At 40.4% G+C, this 19,614-nt stretch overlaps 1 protein-coding gene across 1 annotated transcript in view; it reads right to left on the reverse strand.

Annotated features, from left to right (window-relative positions):
- The window catches only part of MYH15 (myosin heavy chain 15), a 157,057-nt gene that overhangs the window by 45,591 nt on the left and 91,852 nt on the right, over window positions 1–19,614 (reverse strand). Inside the window, exons 27-28 of the mRNA XM_068968346.1 lie at window positions 17,265–17,654; window positions 6,908–7,034 (exon numbers count right to left, since the gene is read on the reverse strand). Coding sequence (XP_068824447.1) covers window positions 6,908–7,034; window positions 17,265–17,654 — 517 coding nt within the window. The remainder of the gene's footprint in view (window positions 1–6,907; window positions 7,035–17,264; window positions 17,655–19,614) is intronic.

Raw genomic sequence — 19,614 nt, forward strand, 5'->3', positions numbered from 1 at the left:
CAAAGGAGCTCCCACTTGGGGGTTAGCTCCATCCACAGCACATCTACAGCAGTCACAACCAAGTGATGCAGCCAGCCAGGCCTGGTACCAGCTCCCCCAACTAGTGTGCCCACAGCAGTTGTGGCCCAACCACAGTGAGAGAGTGAACACAGCCCAAAGAGGGAAAACCTCAGTAACAAGTGACTCTGGTGACCATGGGAATTGTGCCACTAAGCCCCACAGAAACCTTCCACATAAGGTCACTCTTTCAAGACTGGGATATGGAGCTGATCTACCTAATACATAGAAGCAAACACACAGAGTTAGGCAAAATGAGGAAAAAAAGGAATACTTTCTAAATGAAAGAACAAAACAAAACTCTAGAAAAAGAACTAAATAAAATGGAGCTAAGCAATATATAAGAAAATAATTCAAAGTAATACTCATAAAGATACTTACTAAACTCAGGAGAAGACTGAATGAACTCAGCGTGAGAACTTCAACAAAAATATAAAAAAGAACCAATCAGAACCAAAGATTATAATAACTGATATGAAAGTACACACTAAGAGAATCAACAACAGATTAAAAGATGCAGAACAGATCAGCAGTCTGGAAGATGAGGAACTGGAAATCATCCAATGAGAACAGGAAAAAAGAAATAAGAATTTTTAACAGAGATTAGTTTAAGGGACCTCTGGGACATCAGGCATACTACCATTAGCATTAGAGAGGTCCCAGAAGGAGAAGTGGAGAAGGCAATGGCACCCCACTCCAGTACTCTTGCCTGGAAAATCCCATGGATGGAGGAGCCTGGTGGGCTGCAGTCCATGGGGTCACTACGAGTCTGACACGACTGAGTGACTTCACTTTCACTTTTCACTTTCATGCATTGGAGAAGGAAATGGCAACCCACTCCAGTGTTCTTGCCTGGAGAATCCGAGGGATGGGGGAGCCTGGTGGGCTGCCTTCTATGGGGTCACACAGAGTCGGACACGACTGAAGCGACTTAGCAGCAGTAGCAGCAGAAGGAGGAGAGACAGAGAACATCATAAATATCATCTATGACAAAACTACAGCTAACCTGATACTCAATGGTCAGACCTCTCAAAGATCAGAATCAAGACAAGGAGGTCTGTTTTTGCCACTTTTAGTCAACACAGTACTAGAAGTCCTAGCCACAGCAATTACAAAGAAAAAGGGTTTAAAGACATTTAAATAGGAAAGGGCGGAAAAAACTCACTATTTGCAGATGATATGATACTATACATAGAAAACCCTAAAGCCTCCATCAAAAAACTATCAGATCTAATAAATGAATTCAATAAAGTTGCAAAATGCAAAATCAATATACAGAATCAGATACATTTCTGTACACTAATAACAAACTATCAGGAAAAGAAATGAAGAAAACAATTTCATTTACAATTACATCAAAAAGTATAAAATACCTAGGATTAAATGTAACCAGGAGGTTAAAAGACCTGTTCTTGGAAGACTATAAGAAATTGAGGAAAGAAATTAAAGATACAAGTAAATGGAAAGATACTCTATGTTCATAGACTGGAAGAATTAATATCATTAAAAAATATTACTACTGAAAGAAATCTACAGATTCAATGTAACCCTTATCAAAAATGTTCTCAAAACTAGAACAGATAACCCTAAAATTTGTATAGAACCACAGAAGTCCCAGAAAAGCCAAAGCAATCATGAGAAAGAAGAACAAAGATGGAGGTATCACACAACCTGATTTCAAACTATACTACAAAGTTATAGCAATGAAAACTATGATATTGGCATAAAAAATAGACACATAGATCAATGGAATGGAATGGAATACTACTCAGCCATGAAAAATGAAATTATGTCATTAGCATTAACATGGATGAACCTAGAGGGTATAATGTTATCAGACATGGAAACACAAAGACAAATAACATATTATTTCACTTATATGTGGAATCTTAAAAAAAAAGAAAGAACAAACAAAACAATATAGAAATAGACTCACAGACACAGAGAACAAACTGGTAGCTGCCAGAGGGGGAGGGGATGGAGGAGTTAAGTGAAATAGGTTAAGGGGATTAAGAGGTATGAACTTCTTATTTTAGTTATAACATATGGGGCTATGATGTATAACATAAGGGTTACAGTCAATAGTATTGAAATAATCTTGTATGTTAACAGATGGTTATTAGGCTTATTGTGTTGATCAATTTGTAATACAGAGAAATGCTGAATCACTATATTATATACCTGAAACTAATACTATACACAATTAAAAAAAGGGGGGGGAGGGGAGTCTTCAAGAATTGAGAGCCATCAAGCTCATTATAGCATATACATGTTTTCCAAAATCTAATTTTTACCTAAAAGCTCCACTTTTATTATTGGCAACAAATATTGTCAGTTGTTTTCCTTAGAGTGACAGGCTCACTTTGTTCATTTTTGCAAAAATATCTGCCAAATATCTAAGACTGAATAAGCATAGTTTGTCAAATATTCTTTCAAGTAAATACGATTCTTCCTGAAAAATTGCTAGTTTAGCTCAGAACTTAAACAATCACACATCCTACTTTAGTATGAAACAGAAGTGCTTTATGCACACTTTCTGTTTTGTTACACAGAATATTAAAAAGATATATACTTGGGGTTTATATATAATTAATTTTTACTGTTTCATTAAGGACATTCTTAAGTAAAACTGACTGTTTTTAAACTTTTGAGTATATGCCAGCAAATACAATGACTAATACTACAGCATGGTGCTACTGCCTTGGTTTGTGATAAGGCTCCAGCAGTTTTAATCATCATTGCTTTTGCACCATCTAGAACAGCAGCAAAAGAACTGAAAGAGCAAACAGCATCTTAGTATTGAATGAAAGAGCTCTAACCTCTCACTTAGTTCCCCTGAAAGAGCCTTGATGATTGCTGGGGTTCCATGGACCAAACTTTAAGAAACTCGAGGTCACACACCATATTTAAAAGTATTCTGAGGAAATGGCAATCCATTAAGGGATTGAGACTAACATAACACATATTTTACAGAACTAGGATCCACTTAACATGGCTTAACTGATCACATCTACTATTGGTCTCCTTTGAAAGCAGACTATAATCAGTGGACAGGACAGGGCATGAGAAAGAAACTTTGGTAATAGTAGCTAAAAAGAAAAAAAGCAGCAAAAATCTGGACCATTGTCCTAGTGAGAGGAGGGGAGGTTTGGATAGGTATATACTTAAAATTTAATCCGTACATGAGCCAAAAGGTAAAGCCGAGAATAAAGGAGGACATAAAATGCCCTGCATCCTAAGCAGAATTATCATCTCAGATCCAATTTCATTTCACTTACCCACCAATTTCCTCATCAAAAAATTGAATAGAAAATTAATACCAATAAGTAGAGGGAGGTAGGCAATGCCTATCAAACAAATTGTACATAGCACTTCCTTCAGAGCAGACATATAGTCATTCTGCAGCTTAGCCTCCAGACTGCACAGTCCCCACACAGACTATATCCTAAATGGCACCAAGGATCAAATTAGGGGTTTTGTATTGAGGCCAGGTGTCACACACCCTGTCATCAGCATGAGAAGAGTTCTACTTAGTGTCCCTGCTAGAACATAAAACACTTTCCTCTTTTGGAGTTCCAAATCGGTAGTTTGGATGGCATCATCAACTCAATGGGCATGAGTTTGAGCAAACTCCAGGAGATAGTGAAGGACAGGGACGCCTGGCATGCTGCAGTCCATGGGGTCGCAAAGAGTCTGACATGATTGAGCAACTTAACAACAACAACCAGATTTAGCATCTAGTAACAGAGGTGTCCACAGGCAGAATGATAAATGGTCTTCATTTGGAAGGATAGATGGCCTTCACTGTCCTTTTAAAGTGAGTGCCTCTGGGTATCAAGAACACATTGTTTATTTTCACTGGCCTAGGAAGTCTATCTCTGGGAATATATTACTAAAAATAATTCTAATTACAGACAAACAGCTAGCCACATGCTGTTCACAGCAGACAAGCCAGTTACAGGGCAAGATGAAGTAACCATTGTCCATCTAATTGATGAATGAGAGACACTCATAATGACTATACAAGATACAAAAAAGCTCATGATGAATTGAAAAAGAAAAACCTCAAATAGATTGCCATCATGTAAAAAATAGAGGGGGAAAACCTCATTAATAGTGGTTGATGGTTAAGAATAAGCCACGGAACATTGTTCTAATTTTAACTGGTCAAATGTTTGTGGATCCTCAATAAATGGCAGGCATTGCTCTAGATGACTAACATATCAGTGAACACAATAAAGGCCCCTGCCCTCAGGTAGCTTACACTGTGGCAGATGGAGACAAGACAAACTTATTTATTATGTCAAGCATGTAGTTTCTTTGAGGGTATTAAATTCTATGAAAAAAGAAGCACATGGAGAAAACTGGTTGGGAGTACTCAAATGTTACCTTCTCAACAAGGCCTATCCTGATTTCCCCCAGATCTATTTGATTAACTCTCATCTTTAAGTTTTTTCTTGATGAGTAGGGTACTCTAGGCAGAAAAAATAGTCAGGGCAAGACTCTAGGGTTGGAGTATGCCTGAAATTTTCAAAACATAGCAAAGAGGTCAAAAGAGAGTAGGTTCACACTATCCAAGGCATCTACAGATTCAATGCAATCCCTATCAAATTACCAATGGCATTTTCCTCAGAACCAGAACAAAAAATTTTAAGATTTGTATGGAAACACCAAAGACTCTGAGTAGCCAAAAGAATCTTGAGAAAGAAGAAGAGGGCTGGAGGGATCATGCTCTTTGACTTAAGGCTATACTATATAAGTTGTGTCTGACTCTTTGCGACCCCATGGACTATAGCCCGCCAGGCTCCTCTGCCCATGGAATTGTCCAGGCAAGAATACTGGAGTGCATTGCCATTTCCTCCTCCAGGGAATCTTCCCAACCCAGGCATCAAACCCAGATTTCCCAAATTGTAGGGAGATTCTTTATTGTCTGAGCCACAAGGGAAGCCCCATATATATATTTTGCTGAGTCACATCAGTTGTGTCCGACTCTGTGTGACCCCATAGACGGCAGCCCACCAGGCTCCTCCGTCCCTGGGATTCTCCAGTCAAGAACACTGGAGTGGGTTGCCATTTCCTTCTCCAATGCATGAAACTGAAAGTGAAAGTGAAGTCTCTCAGTTGTGTCCGACCCCATGGGCTGCAGCCTACCAGGCTCCTCTGTCCATGCGATTTTCCAGGCAAGAGTACTGGAGTGGGATGCCATCACCTTCTCCGCATATATATATTACTTGGCCATAAAAAAAGAATGAAATAATGCCACTTTAAGCAACATGGATGGATATAGAGATACTCATGTATGGATGTGAGAGTTGAACCATAAAGAAGGCTGAGTACCAAAGAATTGATGCTTTTGAACTGTGGTGTTGGAGAAGACACTTGAGAGTCCCTTGGACTGCAAGAAGATCAAACCAGTCAATCCTAAAGGAAATCAGTCTGGAATATTCATTGGAAGGACTGATGCTGAAGCTGAATCTCCAATATTTTGGCCACCTGCTGTGAAGAGGTGACTCATTAGAAAAGACCCTGATACTGGGAAAGGTGAAGGCAGGAGGAGAAGGGGATGACAGAGGATGAGATGGTTGGATGGCATCACCAACTCAATGGACATGAGTTTGAGCAAGCTCCAGGAGATGGTGAAGGACAGGGAAGCCTGGCATGCAGCAGTCCATGGAGTCACAAAGAGTTGGACACAACTGAGCAACTGAACAACAACAACAACAAAAGCAACAAGGATGGATATAGAGATTATCATATTAAGTGAAGTAAGTCAGACAGAAAAAGACAAACATCATATCAGTTCAGTTCATTTCAGTTCAGTCGCTCAGTCGTGTCCGACTCTTTGCGACCCCATGAATCACAGCACGCCAGGCCTCCCTGTCCATCACCAACTCCCAGAGTTTACTCAAACTCATGTCCATCGAGTTGGTGATGCCATTCAGCCATCTCATCCTCTGTCGTCCCTTCTCCTCCTGCCCCCAGTCCCTCCCAGCATCAGGGTCTTTTCTAATGAGTCAACTCTTCACATGAGGTGGCCAAAGTATTGGAGTTTCAGGTTTAGCATCAATCCTTGCAAAGAACACCCAGGACTGATCAATCATATGATACCACTTATATGTGGAATCTAAAAAGAAAAATGATACAAATGAAGTTATTTACAAACCAGAAATAGACTCACAGACAGAAAACAAACTTGTGGTTACCAAAGGGGAGAGCAGGGATCAAAGAAGGACATAAATTCAGAGTTTGGGATTAATATAGATACACTACTGCATATAAAATAGGTAATCAAAGACCTGCTATATAGCATCGGGAACTATACTTAATATCTTGTAATAACCTTTCATGCAAAAGAATCTGAAAAAGGAATATATACACATACACATATATGTAATTGAATCACTTTGCTGTACACTTGAAATCAATACATTATAAATTAACTATTTTTCAATTGTTAAAAAATATCAATATAAAAAATAGGTGTGGGCTCATCATTGAAAATTAGGGGAAATGCCTATTTCAATGAGGTAGACATGATAAAGCAGCATGTCTTATAGACTGTGTGGATAGTCTCTACCATTCTTGGATCATGAAAGCTATTCCAGTCAACTGCATATTGCTTTTCCCCTTCATGGAAGAGAGTTGGGCAAGGCCTTTCAAGGTGGCGCAGAGGTGATCCTTCCCAGACAAGAGCATGGTTTGGAAAATATAACATCAAGGGCCTCCCCACGCCCCTCGAATTTTTAAATTCCCACCCAGACTCAGTGATTGGTTCATCATTTCAGTGGTTTCTCCACCATTCTTCTGGGCTTGAGACTTGTGAGTGAAGCAACACTGGAAGTTTACTTACCATTCTCACTCCGTAGCTTTGTCTTCTGCGCTGTCACGTCATTTGCTAACTGAGTCACTTCATCCAGTTTTGCATTTGCTTCTTTCAAGCGTTCCTCATACAGACTACAGAGCTTCTCAGCATTAGCCTACAAGTTGAGAAGGGAAGGTTGGACATGGTTTATAGAGAACATGCTGAATTAGCTGCATAAGGAAGGAAGGGAGGGGTGGTTCCTAGGATCCTTGTGCTCTCCTCTGCCCTGAAAGTCACAGCTAGCATTGGAAAACCATATCTTCTAATTTTAAACAGCACAATACACTCAGAGTCTGGGCCCCTAAGGGGCCCAAACTTTTCAAATTATAGGTATTAATGGAAAAACAAGTCTCTGGTATTGGGGAATGTCTCTTAGAATTCTTTGATTTTCAGAAGAAGGAAATGTGTCAAACACTGATGAAGTACATAATTACTTCCTGACATTATATATTTAACCATCTTTCTTCTAGACTATAAGCTTCATGAGGATAGAGATTCCATCTGATCACAGATTATACCCCCTATGTCTAGAATAGTAACTAACACATATTAGGAGATCAATAAACAAGGGGGTAGTTCAGAGGGATGAGAAAGAAAGGATGGGAAGGATGGAGGAGGAAGGAAGGAAGTCCAGAGGGTTGACCAAGAATTATAGGAGAAAGCAGATGAATCTGAGATACAGTAGCATAATAACAGAAGTTTGAACTGAGAAAACTGGACCCTCCCAATCACTAAGGTTGTAGGCTCCTGATTACCCTGTTGGGTTATCATTTCAATCCCAAACTCCAACTTCTCAGAATTGGTTGTTCATGTTTAAAGAAAATGATATGCTAAGTGACCTATCCACTTTTACCTGGTTTAAGTAACCAATCTAATCATCAAATTTTTGCCACACCAAAAACTAATGCCAATGACTTTGAAATTCAATATTTTCAGGACCAAGAGCTTCCAAATGTAAGATGGTGCTGGCCCCTTTACATGGCTGTAATTTTCATTCTTATCATTAATATGGTAGGAAATCATAAAATGACACTGGTGGTGCTTCACAGTTCTATGGATTTTACATTACTGTTTTTGTGTTTTGTTCTTTATGTGTATTAACTCTCAGTCCATATGAGACTTTCGTCTCTATAAAGAAATAGTGCTATCGAAAAAGGAGGGGAGATGGAGGGGAAGGGATAGCAAGAGAGAAGAAGGAGAGATGAGGAGATTACTTTGACAAAGAAAGGATCACATCAGTGGCATTTCAAGAAAATGGTGAAAACTGTGAAATCTGGTGGTAAGTCTGATAGTTTTCAACGTTAAACTAATTTTTATGATATAGCAATGGCCAAGGAAGAGAAACATCTCCAGGATGATGCCAGGTTTGGTCCTTTGGGAAACTTCTGAGTCAGCAAAGACTTTGGAGCTCTCCAGCTGGAGCCTGTGCTGTGATGAAGATTGTTCTCTGTAAACTTACTCTATTTTATAGTTAGAAATGACTATTCTAACTTTTTTTATGGAAGACTCCTAAATTACATCTTATATCCCCAAGGCCAAATACAGTGCTTGACACAAAATAGGAAACTCAAATTACTACAAACTTTAGTGAGATGTTGGCAAACAGACCCACTAAAGTTTACTTAGAGGTCACATTCAAGCTTTCCCTATAAACCTCAACCCCCAAATTGTTTTTTTTAAACTGGGTTGGTATATTATCCACTGATTAGCAAACAAGGGAAGAGGCCATTTGGAGGCTGACAAGAAATATCAGTAATTTTACTCACAGATATTGCACACCCATGCCAGGTGGTGGATATGAAACTAGACCTGGCAGAGACTCAATCAGCTTTCTGTACATCACAAAGGTTAGAACAATGATGCTCAATGCCAGGCACCCTCAACTACCCACAATCTCCACTCATCACTAGAAGCTATAGAGACAACACAGGCAACAATTTCTAAATAGTCTGTAATTTCGAATATTTTAATTGTTGAATATGTTTGCTTTACTACTTCTGAAAGTAATCTGACAGTCACAGTTGGCACACTCATTTTCCTCAGTATTCCTCAGGAACTCAGATTGCCTCTGTTTTATAAATGAGGAAATGGTCAGAGAGGCTAAATACCTTGCCCAAATTCACACAGCTAGCATGTGTTGGGTTTAGGATTTGAACTGGTGCAAGAAAAGAAAAAGTCAGACACTAGATTCCTAAGCATCTGTTATATGAAGTAATAACAAAGAAAATGTTAAGGATTAATTGACTTAACATTCTAGTTGATTGAAATTGTCATGAATCCTGTGTGAAATTGGACTCCAGATCCAACTGATGGATTCTGGAAGAAACTGAATAAAAATATGACTGTGAGCCATTTTTGTTTTATGTTCTCTCCAATAATAAATGACCCGTGAATTGGATCAGGAAGAAGACAGCCAGATGTGAGAAATGCCACTTCTGCTTATGACCAGGAGTGTGCTCTACGGCACACCTGCTTGCTGAGGGTGAAAGAACACAGATCTCCATAAGACAGCTTAGTCAGTGTTGGGGGAATGGCAAGCAAAGGAGCCAGAGAATCCCCTGGTTTCAAGAGAAGCCTGTGTGATTAAGCCCTGCATGGCCCTGCACAGCTGCAGAGTAGGCAGCTACTGGGCAGGCATAAGACATTCGCCCTCAGGCACAGCCATGGTAGTTACCCATGGGCACTAACATTGGTATTGTGTTTTCAGTTGAAAAAGTGTTTTCATAAGCAGGATCTGCAAAGGCAATGTGATTGTTTATCTAAAGGTGGCCTGGACAGGGGCATGCCATTCAAAGGGTGGTACTCTCAAAAGTACTTCAAGTTTCAGCCTAAAATAGACACTAAATTTGATACCAAGAAGGAAGGGGTTAATGGAATAATGCATATTTATTCTGAAGCTGGTTCTTAAAATGACACATAAAAATGCTGCCTCCTAGAAATTCAGGAGCCAATGGGAATTCAAAATAATCAAGATAATTGTGAGATTGCCTATAACTTCTAAATTGCCCTGGGCCTCTCTGTCAGCCTAATATGCTTTCGAAAATGCTTCGGTTTCCACTGTACCACTGAGTATTGGCATTTCTGGCATTATAAATCAGGAAAAGATGAAGTAAACAATTCAAGATAAAGTTCAACAAAATGTATATGCCTATGAGAGTGAACAGAATCAATTTATCCCACCAAGAAATATGTAAGGCAGCAACAGAATGCCATCACCCACAGAAATACACAGGATTAGGGGTTGAGGCTCATCTCCGCCATATAATTTTTGTGACCCTGGACAAATGATTAAATCTATGAGCCACAGAAATCCCAAGAGGCATATGTAGGAAACTGATGCTAGTAACTGAGTGTACAGATTATGGAAAGCACTTAGTAAACATGAGTAAAAGAAGATCTAGTTTCTGCCTTAGAGATGTCTTCTACTGAAGCAAACTGAAAAGATTACAATGCAGCAATACAAAGGGGATGCCAAAAGGGCTACAAGAATTCAGAAACGAATTCAGGTAAAAATTTCAATAAGGGAAGTTGAACTTGAACACTCCAGAGAGACAGTTTAGTTTGGAAAAGGCATATTGGTGGGAAAATGGATATTTGATGGAAGGCAGGCATTCTAGCATGGCTGAAGTAGAGGGAATAGAGAGTCTAGGAAACAAAGTTCTAGAATCTAAAACTGGCGGGAGGAGTAGAGTCAGATCATGGGCTGCAGGGTACCTTAAAGGGCAGAAGTGTGGATTTCACTCTGAAGCAGGGACATGATCCCACAGAGCCATGCATCTCTCAAAATATTCATATGGGCACTATTTTTAAAAGATTGGGGAAAAGAAGATAATTTAGAAAACACTGCAATAATCCAGTTAACAGATAATGAAAATTTTACATATGAGTGGGAATGGAATGAAAAATTACAAGAGAGTACAAAATTGACCTTCTGTAAGAATTGATTGGAAAGCCAAGAACAGAGAGGAAACAAACAAACAGTTCTAGGCTGAGAGTCTGGGTGATGGAAGGAACAGGGTGCTGGTGGCAAAAATATCCACAGGAATTATATGTCAGCTTCAGGAGAGGCAAGTCTGGCTTTAGACATGCTAATTTGAGGAAAGGGAGACATTACTGATCTTTGCAAGAACCAATAAAGAAACTACTTTTGAGATGTGTGCTTAGTCACTCTGTCATGTCCGACTCTTCGCAGCCTCATGGACTGTAGCCCACCAGGCTCCTCTATCCAGGGGATTCTCCAGGCAAGAATACTGGAGTGGGTTGCCATGCCCTTCACCAGAGGATCTTCCTGACCCAGGGATGGAATCCAGGTCTCCTGCATTGCAGGCAGTTCTTTACTGTCTGAGCTACCAGGGAAGCCCAATCAGGGGAAATAAAAGACATTGCAGGAGTTAAAGGAGTGAGGAGGTAGTGAGATATACACTGACTTGTGGGAGCTAGTTTCCAAACAAGGCACACCAATGAGCCACACTCTCTAGTATCCACACCCATGTGTACAACCTATCCTATGACTCATCACTGTTGGGAGTCACACAGAATCACTCCACCATATTGCAAGCCAACCTCACCAAAGTCTTTGCAGTTTCTGGTCTCTTGGAATACTTGCTTTTAATGCCCTGAATTACCATGTAAGAAGTCTAACTCCCCTATGACTACCATGCTGTGAGGAAAGCCAAGCTAGCTTACATGAAGAGGTCACAAGGAAAGAGACATTTCCAAACAGCCCTCAACGGTCTAGCAATCCCAGCCCAAGAGCCAGACAGGTGAGTGAATAAACCTTCAGATGATTTGAGTCTCAACCACCATCTGTGCTAAGCCTGTCAAGCCCCAGAACCAAGAGAGAAAATGATAAATTATTGTTTTAACTTCAAGGTTTTGAGGGTGATTTGCTACATATCAATAGATAAATAGAACATTACTCTTTGGTCAAGGAGTCAGATTAAGACAGACATGGACAGGTTTTGCTTTTCTCTCAAAATACTACCCCTAATATGGAAAAGTCTGTTGTTGTTGTTTTTTTTTAATATGAGAATGATGGTTATGTGGAAGAATATTTTATTCTTTGGAGCAAGAATGAAAGAAGTGGCTGAGTGAATATCTTATAAGGTGAAGAGAGAAGTTATAATAAACGGTCTTAATCTTATCAGTTAAGTGTTAACAATTAGTAAAAGGATGGATTCAGGAAGGCAGGGTTGGAGTTTGAAGAAACATTTTTGTTTCTCCTTTAAAATAAAACAAGTTAGAAGAATAAAGAACTGAGCAGCAATGAAATTCCAGAGGAAGCTGGTAAGTATAAAATTAATACATAATTAGTATGGATTTATGGTGAATCTATCAATGCTCTTATGATTTTATGACTGCTACTCAAATGTATAGCAACAGAAGAGTTCCTGAGGATGAATGAGAGGCAAAGAGTAAGGTCTTCTAGTACTCACTTGGACTGATAAAGGAAGATAAAGCCTACAAGGGCAAGGAGTGAGAATGTTTTCATTGCTGAGTTGAAGACAGAATCCAAACAAAATGCAGCATACAGGAGAGACAGAGGAAGAGAGGTCCGAAGTCCTCACTAGATTTATATTTTATGATAATTGAAGGTGTGATGGCAGGGACAGTGGAGAGGAAAAAAGAGAAGGAAAAGCAGGGTAGTTGTGTTTCTTTCTAATTGATGTGCTATTTAAAGGAAATTAATACTAAACATTTCAGGAGTCACTCAGTATCTCTGAAGAAATTGTACATTTTTATGGTTGCAGTCCTGAAAGATCAAGCTTTATTGTTGGTTTGTCTTCCCAGATGACTACAGATTCTGCTCACAGGAAGAATCTGGCACCAGTTATTTGCTCTGCATGGCCTCAATCAAGGCTCCTCTCAGCTGCCAGCAGGTAAGGAGGTTCTTACCTGTGATCTGATACTAGTCATTTGAGATGAGAGCTGGCAGAGTAGAGATTAATGGGCTCGGTGAAGAAAGAACATGTGAAAATTCTCCTAGTGTTGGCTTATTAAAGAGATGCCAGAGGACACAAAGGAGAAAAAGTTCTTAACTTCCCCCAAAGCTGTTTGTACCACCATTTGTTCGGATGGATTTAAAGTTCCTGAGCCCCGCTTGGAGTGCTCCCAACTCAAAGCCATCCCTCAAGAGAGAAACATCACTGATGAATCTATTTGCAAAGCAGGAATAGAGATGAAGACATAGAGAACAGACTTGTAGACAGTCACAGGGAGGGAAAGGAGAGGGTGGGATGAACTGAAAGAGTAGCACTGACATAAATACACTACAGTGTGTAAAACAGGCAGCTAGTGGGAAGCTGCTGTATGGCACAGGGAGTTTAGCTCAGTGCTCTGTGATGACCAGGAGGAGTGAGATGGGGTGGGAGGGGGAGGCACAAGAGGCAGGGGACATATGTGTACTTATAGCTGATTCTGGTTATTGTACAGCAAAGGCTAACACAACATTGTCAAGCAATTATCCTCCAATCGAAAAAAGAGAGACACACACACCACACACAAGTTAGTGGCATCCCTTGTCCAGCCTACTTACTGTGTCATCACCAGAAAGACCCACAAGGAACACAGACTGGAATTCCAATAAGGTCAGAAGCCATTGTCAGGCTACCTTCAGGGGATGGTCATGGGACTTTAGCAATGCCTGAGATTAGACCTGATCTAGAGAGGAGCTGCCCCACGCCCGAGGTCAGAGGTGGCGGCCTAGAGGAGCTACTCCATGCCTGAGGTCAGGGCTGCAGCCGAGAGGAGCTACCACACACCCGAGGTCAGGGGAGGCAGTCGAAAGGAGCAACCCCACATCCAAGGAGCGGCGGCTGTGCGGGCAAAGGAGGGCCGAGAGGAGCTACTCCACGTTCAAGGTCAGGAGAGGTGGCCGTGAGGAGATACCCCTCGTCCAAGGTAAGGAGCAGCAGCTGTGCTTTGCTGGAGCAGCCTTGAAGAGATACCCCACGTCCAAGGTAAGAGAAATCCAAGTAAGATGGTAGGTGTTGCAAGAGGGCATCAGAGGGCAGACACACTGAAACCATAATCACAGAAAACTAGCCAATCTGATCACATGGACCACAGCCTTGTCTAACTCAATGAAACTAAGCCATGCCCTGTGGAGCCACCCAAGATGGGTGGGTCATGGTGGAGAGGTCTGACACAATGTGGTCCACTGGAGAAGGGAATGGCAAACCACTTCAGTATTCTTGCCTTGAGAACACCATGAACAGTATGAAGAGACAAAATGATAGGATACTGAGAGGGGAACTCCCTGGGTCAGTAGGTGCCCATTATGCTACTGGAGATCAGTGGAGAAATACCTCCAGAAAGAATGAAGGGATGGAGCTAAATAAAAACAATACCCAGTTGTGGATGTGATGGGTGATAGAAGCAAGTTCCGATGCTGTAAAGAACAATATTGCATAGGAAGCTGGAATGTTAGGTCCCTGAATCAAGGTAAATTGGAAGTGGTCAAACAGGAGATGGCAAGAGTGAAAGTTGACATTCTAGGAATCAGTGAACTAAAATGGACTGGAATGGGTGATTTAACTCAGATGATCATTATATCTACTACTGTGGGCAGGAATCCATTAGAAGAAATGGAGTAGCCATCACGGTCAAGAAAAGAGTCCAAAATGCAGTACTTGGATGCAATCTCAAAAATGACAGAATGATCTCTGTTCATTTCCAAGGCAAATCATTCAATATCATGGTAATCCAAGTCTATGCCCAAACCAGTAACACTGAAGAAGCTGAAGTTGAAGACCTACAAGACCTTTTAGAACTAACACCCAAAAAAGATGTCCTTTTCATTAGGGGGACTGGAATGCAAAAGTAGAAAGTCAAGAAACACCTGGAGTAACAGGCAAATTTGGCCTTGGAGTACAGAATGAAGTAGGGCAAATGCTAATAGAGTTTTGCCAAGGAACGCACTGGTTATAGCAAACACCCTCTTCCAACAACACAAGAGAAGACTCTACACATGGACATCACCAGATGGTCAACACCAAAATCAGATTGATTATATTCTTTGCAGCCAAAGATGGAGAAGCTCTATACAGTCAACAAAAACAAGACTGGGGGCTTACTGTGGCTCAGATCATGAACTCCTTATTGCCAGATTCAGACTTAAATTGTAAAAAGTGGGGAAAACCACTAGACCATTCAGGTATGACCTAAATCAAATCCCTTATGATTATACAGTGGAAGTGAGAAATAGATTTAAGGGACTAGATTTGATAGACAGAGTACCTAATGAACTATGGATGGAGGTTCGTGACATTGTACAGGAGACAGGGATCAAGACCATCCCCATGGAAAAGAAATGTAAAAAAGCAAAATGGCTGCCTGAGGAGGCCTTACAAATAGCTGTGAGAAGAAGAGAAGTGAAAAGCAAAGGAGAAAAGGAAAGATATACCCATTTGAATGCAGAGTTCCAAAGAATAGCAAAGAAAGATAAGAAAGCCTTCCTCAGCGATCAATGCAAAGAAATAGAGGAAATCAACAGAATGGGAAAGACTAGAGATCACTTCAAGAAAATTAAAGATACCAAGGGAACATTTCATGCAAAGATGGGCTCGAGAAAGGACAGAAATGGTATGGACCTAACAGAAGCAGAAAATATTAAGAAGAGGTGGCAAGAATACACAGAAGAACTGTACAAAAAAGAGCTTCATGACCCAGATAATCATGATGGTGTGATCACTCAGACATCCTGGAATGTGAAGTCAAGTGGGCCCAGAAAGCATCACTGTGAACAAAGCTAGTGGAGGAGATGGAATTCCAGTGGAGCTATTTCAAATCCTGAAATATGATGCTGTGTAAGTGCTCTACTCAATATGCCCCCAAATTTGGAAAATGCAGCAGTGGCCACAGGACTGGAAAAGGTCAGTTTTCATTCCAATCCCAAGGAAAGGCAATGCCAAAGAATGCTCAAACTACCACACAATTGCACTCATCACACACCCTAGTAAAATAATGCTCAAAATTCTCTAAGCCAGGCTTCAGCAATACGTGAACCGTGAACTTCCAGATGGTCAAGCTGGTTTTAGAAAGGGCAGAGGAACCAGAGATCAAATTGCCAACATTCTCTGGATCATGGAAAAAGCAAGGGAGTTCCAGAAAAACATCTATTTCTGCTTTATTGACTATGCCGAAGCCTTTAATTGTGTGGATCACAACAAACTGTGGAAAATTCTGAAAGAGATGGGAATACCAGACCATCTGACCTGCCTCTTGGGAAACCTATATGCAGGTCAGGAAGCAACAGTTAGAACTGGACATGGAACAACAGATTGGTACCAATTAGGAAAAGGAGTACATCAAGGCTATATATTGTCACCCTGCTTATTTAACTTATATGCAGAGTACATCATGAGAAATGCTGGGCTGGAAGAAGCACAAGATGGAAGCAAGACTGCTGGGAGAAATACCAATAACCTCAGATATGCAGATGACACCACCCTTATGGCAGAAAGCGAAGAAGAACTAAAAACCCTTTGATGAAAGTGAAAGAGGAGAGTGAAAAAGCTGGCTTAAAGCTCAACATTCAGAAAACGAAGATCATGGCATCTGGTCCCATCACTTCATGGGAAATAGATGGGGAAACAGTGGAAACAGTGTCAGACTTTATTTTTCTGGGCTCCAAAATCACTGCAGATGGTGATTGCAGCCATGAAATTAAAAGACGCTTACTCCTTAGAAGGAAAGTTATGACCAACCTACACGGCATATTCAAAAGCAGAGAGATCACTTTGCCAACAAAGGTCCGTCTAGCGAAGGCTATGATTTTTCCAGTGGTCATGCATGGATGTGAGAGTTGGACTGTGAAGAAAGCTGAGTGCCGAAGAATTGATGCTTTTGAAATGTGGTGTTGTAGAAGACTCTTGAGAATCCCTTGGACTGCAAGGAGATCCAACCAGTCCATCCTAAAGGAGATCAGTCCTGGGTGTTCTTTGGAAGGACTGATGCTGAAGCTGAAACTCCAGTACTTTGGCCACCTCATGTGAAGAGTTGACTCATTGGGAAAGACCCTGATGCTGGGAGGGATTGGGGGCAGGAGGAGAAGGGGACGACAGAGGATGAGATGGCTGGATGGCATCACCAACTCGATGGAGATGAGTTTGAGTAAACTCTGGGAGTTGGTGATGGACAGGGAGGCCTGGCGTGCTGTGATTCATGGGTCGCAAAGAGTCAGACACGACTGAGCGACTAAACTGAACTGAGCCTATCTGAAGATGTCTAGCTTCCTTTAGCAGGTACTTTGAGTCACCAGTTTACTTTAACTTTCTCTCCCCTCCTGTCCTCTGCTTACTTCCATGTCCTAAATCCTCAAGGAGGGCTTGTAAATATTCTTTACCTTAGCTCTGGTCATCTGTTCAACTTGGGTCAGGAGATCGTTCACTTCCAGCTCCAGGTCACTCTTGTCTTTTTCCAGTGTCTGCTTGACCTGTTGTAAATTTTCTACCTGGCTCTCCAGCTCAGCCAGGCTATCTGCGTGTCTCTTTTTCAAAGAGGCAGAGGTTGCCTCAAAGTGCAGTGTGGCCTCTTCCAGGTCTCGGCGGAGCCTCTGGAATTTTGTTTCTTGTTTCTTAGTTATCTCCAGCTGAGCTGAACTGACACCTCCTGCCTCCTCCAGCCTCTCATTCATGTCTTCCAGCTCTCGGATGAGGTTAGCTCTCTCCCTCTCTACCTTGGCTCGAGTGGTCCTTTCAGCTTCCAATTCTTCTTTCAAAAGTTGTATCTGAGTCTATAGCAGTAAATAACTTTAACTTTCACTAAGCACTTGTAGCATATTTTATATTCAAGAGCTCTACTGTATTTTTTTTTATCACAACTAAGCAAAACAACATAACACTTTCGGTTCTCGTTTATAGCTAGAGAAGATAGAATACAGAGAAATTAAGTAATTTGCTCCAAAGCAGTAGCGAGACCAGAATTAAAATTTGTAATTCCTCCCAATTTCCCAGACCATGGTGATGAGCAACCTCATTAGATTATATACATGAAGAGGACATTTTAATAAAAAGCACTTTGCAAAGGACTAGAAAACATCTTTCATATAACAAGGAAACACTTTAAGGAAAGCTTATAAAAAATAACGATGAATTTTATATACACTACCTCATTTATCTGAAATTTATTTATCTGAAAATCTTAACTATTGCCAACTTGGGCAAAAATCTCATCAACAGATTAAATACCCCTGAGTTCAAGCAGCTAACTCGTAAGAAACAGCATCAATTTAATTTTATACAAATTCTGACAAACTTGGTTACTTGTCTCTTAGTCTGAAGGTGATTTCAAGTAGCAGGAAAGTTGAAGTAACAAATTAAAATTGGTGGAGAAATGGGATTATTAATTGGGGTAGTAACCTGATATTATTAGAAGCAGAATTACAAGACAAAGAAAAGCAGTGATAGGAATTCTCAAGAGCGCAAAAGTCTTTTGGTGTAAGGGCAAAGAGCTTTACAAATCTTGGTAGCATCATTGTGGGACAGCACAGTAAAACTGATGATGGTCATTAATATCACCTTAAACAACTGGGCATAGGTTAGGGCAGAAGGAAAAAAGAATGACATATTTTAGAATATACTTTTCTTTCCATTAAGTAAGAGTATGATTGCTAAGAGGAAGGTAATTTTTAGACCGAACCAAATAAATAAGGCTATCTAATCTGGATGAGTTGTGACAGAGGTGCTAAAAAATTTATGATTTCCACACCCAACTAATCATGATCCCCTTACAATTAGTTATCTTGAGATACAATACCTTCATTCCAAACAATACTCTAACCAGGTCAAACATTTCTGAAACATTTCCTTAGAAATAATCTTTGGAACATTATTTTAAATCATCAGGGTAAGAAAGTTTGTATTTTGGATTAATTGAACATTTTTTTGGATCAACTATCATTTGAAGAGAAGTCTGGTAAATATGATAGACAACTGCCTGAAGATGGGGATAATTTCTGAAAGCACATCCATAAAGCAGGGAGACTGGCTGTATCTGACTCAAATGTCTCAGAAAGTAATAATCAGGAAAAAATTCCAAAATTATTTTGAGTAATGGTTACATTAATGAGATAACTATCTAGCTCCAGAGGAAAAGAACCCATCTCCATGTATATGTGAGGAGTTATACGGTTTAAATTATTTTATAATGTGGAAAAGACTCTTGAGGATCCCTCGGATTGCAAGGAGATCAAACCAGTCAATCCTAAAGGAAATCAACCCTGAATATTCATTGGTAGGACTGATGCTGAAGCTAAAGCTCAAATACTTTGGCCAAAGTACTGAAGCAAGGAGCTGACTCAGTTGAGGGCAGGAGGAGAAGAGGGCAACAGAGGATGAGATGGTTGGATAGCAGCGCCAACTTCCTATGAGTTTGAGCAAACTCCAGGAGAGAGTGAAGGACAGGGAGGTCTGGTGTGCTGTAGTCCATGGGGTCGCAAACAGTTGGACATGACTTAGCAACTGAACAACATAATATGGTAATATATAATATACACTATGTGACTGTGTATAAAACAGTCACATAGTCTAAACTTATAAATAGCTGCTCATTATCAAATAACGTTTTGAGGCTACAAGTAGCTACAAAACAGATTTTCAGTGTAACTGTCTTACAATTACAAAGGCTAATCATCATGAAAAATTAAATTGTTAATACTGAATGCTTACCATGGGTCAGGCACTGAGCTTACCACT

This window comes from Capricornis sumatraensis, chromosome 1 (assembly GCF_032405125.1).
Source record: "Capricornis sumatraensis isolate serow.1 chromosome 1, serow.2, whole genome shotgun sequence".
Lineage (NCBI taxonomy): Eukaryota > Metazoa > Chordata > Mammalia > Artiodactyla > Bovidae > Capricornis > Capricornis sumatraensis.